This window comes from Lipotes vexillifer, unplaced genomic scaffold, assembly GCF_000442215.2.
Source record: "Lipotes vexillifer unplaced genomic scaffold, Lipotes_vexillifer_v1.1 C27372245, whole genome shotgun sequence".
Lineage (NCBI taxonomy): Eukaryota > Metazoa > Chordata > Mammalia > Artiodactyla > Lipotidae > Lipotes > Lipotes vexillifer.
The window spans coordinates 1-4,822 of NW_006780433.1; the positions used below are offsets into that span (position 1 = coordinate 1).

The 4,822-nt window shown below is 41.7% G+C and overlaps 1 protein-coding gene across 1 annotated transcript; it reads right to left on the minus strand.

Annotated features, from left to right (window-relative positions):
• Positions 1-2,237: 2,237 nt before the first annotated feature.
• On the minus strand, positions 2,238-4,484 carry TAF7 (TATA-box binding protein associated factor 7). The gene has a single exon (XM_007453684.1). The coding sequence runs from the start codon at positions 3,819-3,821 to the stop codon at positions 2,772-2,774; it is 1,050 nt and encodes a 349-aa protein (XP_007453746.1). The 5' UTR covers positions 3,822-4,484; the 3' UTR covers positions 2,238-2,771.
• Between the last annotated feature and the right edge of the window lie 338 nt (positions 4,485-4,822).

The following is a 4,822-nucleotide window of genomic DNA, read 5'->3' on the forward strand; positions in this document are numbered from 1 at the left end:
GGATTAACCACTGCACCACCAGGGAAGTCCCTCACATTTGAGGGTTTTTAAAAACTGTTTTGGTTTTCTAAAACTGTCCATTAATTACCTATGGTTCATTGTTTATTTTTTAAAAGGACATACTGTTTTTACAAACACAAAAGATGCAGGATACTATAATAAATCATCAACTGCTTTTGCATTAAATTCATATATGTATACGTTTTGGAGAAACCAAGTTAGTAATCAGCGCCAGGGATCATGAGAGCATTAATAGGGAAATCGTCTGTAATTTCATTGAATTATCAGACATAGTTGTGCAATAATACACAGATCTCAAGTTCCATGAAATCTATTTAAACAGCTGGACTTGGAGCACATGTACTCCCACGCATACATGGAAAACAATGGCAAGGGAACTTCCAAATTTTCAGTGAAGATGCACACCCACATCACATGTTCCCTAGCAATCAGACTGAGTAGCCAGATAGGATTACCAGAGAAAGTAAGGTTTGAGCTGAGGGCTGAGTAACAAAAAGCTAGCCATGAGAATATCTGGAGACTGTTCCAGGAAAAGGGAAATATAAGTGTAATATAAGTAAAGCTCTGTAGTGTGAAAGAGCTGGGCGTTTGAAATACGGAAAGAAGGCCAATATACCTGCTGTGTGGTGAGCAGTCTTCCTAGTCTGTGTTTTCACACAATTCTTACCAGGGAATAAAAGTTTAAGCAGAGTTGAAGACAGTCCTTCAGAGACATGATTGGTCACAATTTGTCCAAATTTTTTGTCTCAAACATTTGATCTACAAATTCAAAACGTCAGGCTTTATGACATTTAGATGTGAACATAAAGATCCCATTTACCTAATCTATAGAAATAATGCAAAACAGAGACCACACTGACATGGCTTATTGCAGCATTCTGTGTAATAGCAAATTTAAAATGGAACAACCTAAGTGACCGGCAATAGGGGAGTGAATAAAATTAAGAATTTATAAAATTTCTGCATTGCTTAAAATTTTCAGTGAGTTTTTTCTTATAATATTTTAAAACACTAATTAAAAACATTCAACTTCCATTCGTGAACTCAGAAGTATCAAAAACCGTAGCCCAACTATACACATCACACTCATCAGGCAAGGGAGCTGTGAGAAAAGTGAGTCTTTTTTGGTAACTCTGGATTTACATGAAGGGAAATGGATCCCAATCTTCTTAAGTTTTTCTCTTTTGAAGTTCACATAACAGATAATTACTCTTCATTATGGAGGTTTTAATATTTATGCAAAACCAAGCCGTAAATGAATCAAGTAAAAACCAAAGCTATAGTAGTAAACTGACTCAGTTTGCTTATGCTGTGGATGTATTTGAAGCAAACTTTGTTTCTGCTGTAATTTATAAACTTCTAGAATGATTCTTTAATTTGAAATCAGTCAACCCCCTTTAAAGCAGCTGTTTCTTTATACACTTTTCTACCATTTCAATCAGTCTTTAATTCAAATTTTTAACCCCTCTATGTTCAGACCCTAGTAAATAGGCAATAATAGTTTGCTTTTATTCTAGGAATTGTTCTAAGTCCTTATATGTATCAACTCAATAGCCAACAACTCAAGGGCCCTGAAGTAGGTAATATTATCACCTCCATTTTAGAGATGAGCAAACTGAAACCAACAGATTTAATTTACTTGCCCAAGATCAATCTCAACCAGGTCACTGAAATAGGATACAAACACAGGCACCACATCTCCTGACCTTGTGATTTTAATCTCTACTCTTCTTTAGTAAGTTTACAGTGACTAACGAGGCAAAGTACGTAATCTCAGTGAATTTACAGCCTAGTGAGGACATGAGCAACAGGTAACTTAGACTTTGGTATGAGAGATGCATAATAGTATTTATCCCAATAGACTATTATAGAGAAAGAGTAGTAATTAAACTCCTTGAAAAAAATGTAAATAAACTCAGGATTGAAAATAGTGAGAGAATGTGGTGAGATCAGGCTGAAAAAAAAGAATTTAGGATAGTTTAGGAACGTTCTTTATCTCCTGACCTCCAAATGGAGCAGGTGGATTGGAAACATAATGCAACGATGACATTTCCCCATTTCTTGGCCTCTGCTGTTCCTCTTTTTCTTAAATTCTAACGTAACTGCTTCTTTTCCTACAAAACAGAATCCAATTGGTCAGTCCATTAAACCCCATAAAGAAACCACTTCAGAAGAGGATCTGATACCCACTACCCCTAAAAGAGCAAGACACATTATAAGGTGAAAATTACTTGCTTTTATTTATTGTGAAAACAACTTTATGAAGTTATTTGCAATGCAAAATGTGGAAAACTGCTTTGAATAACTGGGACAATAGCTACAGCATGGGAGAACAAATATAAACAAGCTTCACTGCCACCAAACTAGACTCTACTGATTTATCTCAGATGGCATCACAGAGTAGCAACGGCAGCTTCTGGTAAACCGAGAAACAGCAGCAAAGTCCTGCAGTGAAGCTGTGATTAATTACTAAACTGAACTGTTCACTCCACTAATCCTACAACTTCCCTACATTTATCTGTCTATACACTCCTACTTACTACAGGACAAACACCCACCAAAGTGGTTCCAAAAGACAAATGAGATAGAAATTCACAGTTATATTTGTCTACAAGACAAATCCAACAGAAGGCAGTGGAGGAAATTGGGAACTACTGCAAAGTTTTACTATCTAGTCCAGGTGATGAAAACAAAGTTTTTCTTTCAAGACTGACCACTGTCAGGAATGAAATTAAGTATCAAAACTCCCCTCACTTCTCTAGGAGTGATTCTAGCTCTTCCTGCAGAGAGCTGAGCTGCTCCTTTTCTCGGTCTTCCTTTTGTTTCAGTTCATCCAGCACAGCCTGAAATCTGTTCTTGAGAGCCAGGTTTTCCACTTTCATGATGAGATCCTCCTGTCGCTTTGCCCTGTCCTGGGTCTCTTGGAGCTTGCCTTTCATGTTATCAATCTGTTTCTGAATTCCCATAACCAGCTGATTAGTTCCCTCGTTTTCTTGGTGGTGTTCATCTGACTCATTTAGCTTGTCCTGTAGCTGCCTTTCCAGATCTTCCTCGGTGTCAATGATGTTTATATCTTCTTCATCTTGATGCTGTGTCTCATCTTCATCTTCACTGCTGCTGCTAAGGTCATTGAATATCTCCCGAAGCTCATCATGTTCTAATGAGTCATGGCCCTGCCTGTGGCCAGACATTCCTGGGGAAGAGATATCAAGGCCTTGATTTTCTGCTTCTTTTGTTTCATCTTCAGCAATTATTTCCCAACGGGTACTGACAGCTTCAGCATCTGTGCTCAGCAACCGCTTTACTTCTTTTTCCACATCTGGAGACTCAATATACTTCTTCTTTGCTGTCTTACGGAACCTTCTCTTTCTGACATTTTTTAGAGGCAGAGTAATTCCGTGGTTCCATGTAAACTTTTTCTCTTTGTCCTTATCCTTTTTCTTGCTTGCTTTGGGATCAGCAGTGGCAACTGGTTCCTCAACAGGAGGATAGAGATCACCGTCAACTGTAGCGACAAGCATCTGACAGATATCAGCTGTCTTGTAAAAGGTTTTTTTATCAATGGTTTTCAAACTTTCCATAACACATGGCAGATCTACCAATTTTGACGCCAGTGGGACCCGGTCCACTCTGACAATTCCATGACGCCCATCAGGGTGTAACTCAATTGTCAGTCTGTCCTTCAGGTTGACATGACCAGACTGTACCGCCCGCCTCACGGTAGAGGCATACTCCGGAGGTAGGCGTAAGATAAACTGGCTCTCTAGCTCGTGAGGAGCATCATCTTTGCTCTTACTCATCTTTATTTCTTTGTGACTCACTTTTCCTCTAATAACCACTTGTTGCACTAAAAAGTTTCAGCTATTTCAACAGAAAGACCAGCTCCTTATAAATTGAAGTCTTTAATTACAAAGAGTTCTAGGTAGAACAGCAACTAAGCGTCTATTGTGAATTAAGCCCCAAGTCTTTCTAAATATGCTGTAACAATACCAGTCGTTACCGACGCATTGCCTTACTCAGGTCCATTTAAATCTATCAGCTGCAATGCCAAGTTCCAACCTCTAGATGCCGCTGCAGGACAACGCAGGGAAAGCAAATGGCGGCTCCTACGGAGTGATTTTCGGCACAGAAAGTAAGGCTCAGCAGATACTCCCAATCCACAAACTCTCCCGGAACAAAGATACGCAAAAAGCGGGGCGTAGTGTGCTCTCTTCGCCTCGGGTACTTACAATCCAGTGACGATTATAAGTCCAGTTTCTCCGGACAGGCGCGAGCGGAAAAGGAAGCCACTCAGAGCAAGGTGGCCGGGAGCCGAGCGTCTCCTTCCGAATTCCTTTGTTCTTCCCGGCACTTGGCAAAGCGATCCGCTGATTATCGGTGAAATGGCTGAGGACGGGCAACGCGAAATCTCGCCAAGAACGGCAGCTCCAAACGCCAGTTTCTGCAACTCCGCAGCTCAGCGGGCCTCCGTCCGTTAACGGCCGACCTAGCGGAGAAAAGACAGATACGTCACCACACGGGACGGGAAGCTGCTGTGAGTCGCACCACGCCTCGGGCGGAAGTGCGGGCTGCCCCAGCGCGCGCAGGCGCAACGCCCGATTACGCTAACCGGCGTGTCTTGTCGTCTCGCGATAACTTGGCCTTACCCGGATAAAGACTATGTTTCGTAAAGAGCTGTTGGTTTAGGGCTTCCGTGGTGGCGCAGTGGTTGGGAGTCCGCCTGGCGATGTAGGGAACTCGGGTTCGTGCCCCGGTCCGGGAGGATCCCGCGTGCCGCGGAGCGGCTGGGCCTGTGAGCCGT

Excerpts from the sequence above, each read along its gene's own strand:
- TAF7 (XM_007453684.1), bottom strand. The coding sequence starts at position 3,821 with ATGAGTAAGAGCAAAGATGATGCTCCTCACGAGCTAGAGAGCCAGTTT.